Raw genomic sequence first — 1,494 nt, 5'->3', positions numbered from 1 at the left:
AGCTTAACTATAATAAAATAAAATGGAAAATGTTCTGTTAGCTCAGATTATTCTTTTTTTAATCTTGTGATTTTATGAACATTTTTAAATGACCACAGTACTTCTCCCCCAGTATGCAGACTCAGCAGGATTCAGATTACCTCCCTGATGGATGGGAGTATTTTTAGAACAAATGCTAATAAGCTTAAAGACGTGGTGACTCACATTTGGCTCTCCACAGGGTTGGCATCAGGCGCCAGGTTCTTTGCCCAGCGCATGCGGGAGTACTCAGTGATGAGGGACTCAGGGGACACCTCGGGGACCCCCATGGACCGGGCGAACTGACTGGCCCCCTCTGCTGTCAGACATGAGTTACTCGTCTGAAATCAATAATCAAAGGTCACATCCTTAAAGAGGCCTTATTATGCTTTTTGGGGTTTTCCCTTTCCTGTATTGTTATATAGGTTTTTGTACATTGTAAATGGTCTGAAAAGGCTAAAATCCCAAAGTTCCTCCAGAGGGAGTTTCTCTCCCACACACTCTCCCCCCCCCCCTGCCTCCATTGGACTCATTTGTTTACTTATATGACACAGTGACATCATTATGTAACACTTGTGCTTCTATTGGCTAGCGCTCTAACACATTATGCATGATAGGCTAAGCGTTGGGAAATCTCTAAGTGGTTGAACCATCATAACAGAGCTGGCCAGCTAACCAATCAGAGCAGACTGGGCTCTGGTTTCAGACAGAGGGTGAAAAGAGGTGCTGCAGCACAGGCAGTATGAGAGAAATAAAGGGCTTTTTGAACATTAAAGCATGGAGACATGTAACAGTAGAGACACTACATACAAATATGAACCTGAAAATAAGCAAAATAGGGCCCCTTAAAGTTTACATTTGATATATTTGTTTTCTCATTAATTTATTTGCATTGACGAAATCCAATAGTAAAGGAAATCAATTACTTACATATTGTGACACTTGGATTAGGTTACTAATTATACTTTTTCACAGGTAACTAGTAATTATAATGCAATACATTTTTAACGTAACCCTCCCAAACCCTGTTACTTCTTCCTACCTTTTTTTTTTTTTACAACTCCCAAGTGTATGCTTTAACGGTTAACCATTCCATATTTAAAAGGTACACACCTTGTCCATGACCAGTCTTGCCAGCTGGATGGGGTTGGTGATGTTGCGTACAGCAGAGACAGCACCACTACCCAGAGTCAACCCATCCATCACAATGGCATCCATCTCCACCTCTCCTTTGATGTTCAGCACTGACCCACACCCTGAAACACGATTTGAGAAATGTTTGTATAGAGGTATGCCTTTGTGGAATAACAATCCTTAATATCTTTTATGTAAATAATCCTGGCAGTATGTACAGAATGTAATCCACATATTAAACGTCAATTTATCCGTAGGAGTTCCACATATTTTTACAAGTGTAAAATGGTCGTGGTGCTAGTTAGGGGCAGTTATTACCATATTACCACTTGTTACACCCCA

At 40.7% G+C, this 1,494-nt stretch overlaps 1 protein-coding gene across 1 annotated transcript; it reads right to left on the bottom strand.

Annotated features, from left to right (window-relative positions):
• Positions 1-200: 200 nt before the first annotated feature.
• LOC104950458 (isoaspartyl peptidase/L-asparaginase-like) lies at positions 201-1,282 on the bottom strand. The gene is made up of 2 exons (XM_010776989.1): positions 1,132-1,282; positions 201-359 (listed from the first exon to the last, which is right to left on the bottom strand). The coding sequence occupies exons 1-2, from the start codon at positions 1,234-1,236 to the stop codon at positions 201-203; spliced, it is 264 nt and encodes an 87-aa protein (XP_010775291.1). The 5' UTR covers positions 1,237-1,282.
• Between the last annotated feature and the right edge of the window lie 212 nt (positions 1,283-1,494).

Source organism: Notothenia coriiceps, unplaced genomic scaffold (genome assembly GCF_000735185.1).
Source record: "Notothenia coriiceps isolate Sejong01 unplaced genomic scaffold, NC01 NC01_scaffold00017583, whole genome shotgun sequence".
NCBI lineage: Eukaryota > Metazoa > Chordata > Actinopteri > Perciformes > Nototheniidae > Notothenia > Notothenia coriiceps.
Note: the sequence above shows the minus strand (reverse complement) of the source record. Positions and strands in the feature narration are given on the sequence as shown.

Bases quoted from the DNA above. Each gene is read 5' to 3' on its own strand.
- LOC104950458 (XM_010776989.1), bottom strand. From the start codon at position 1,236: ATGGATGCCATTGTGATGGATGGGTTGACTCTGGGTAGTGGTGCTGTC. The intron at 360-1,131 runs GTGTGTACCTTT...TATTGATTTCAG, and splicing joins CAAGACTGGTCATGGACAAG to ACGAGTAACTCATGTCTGAC.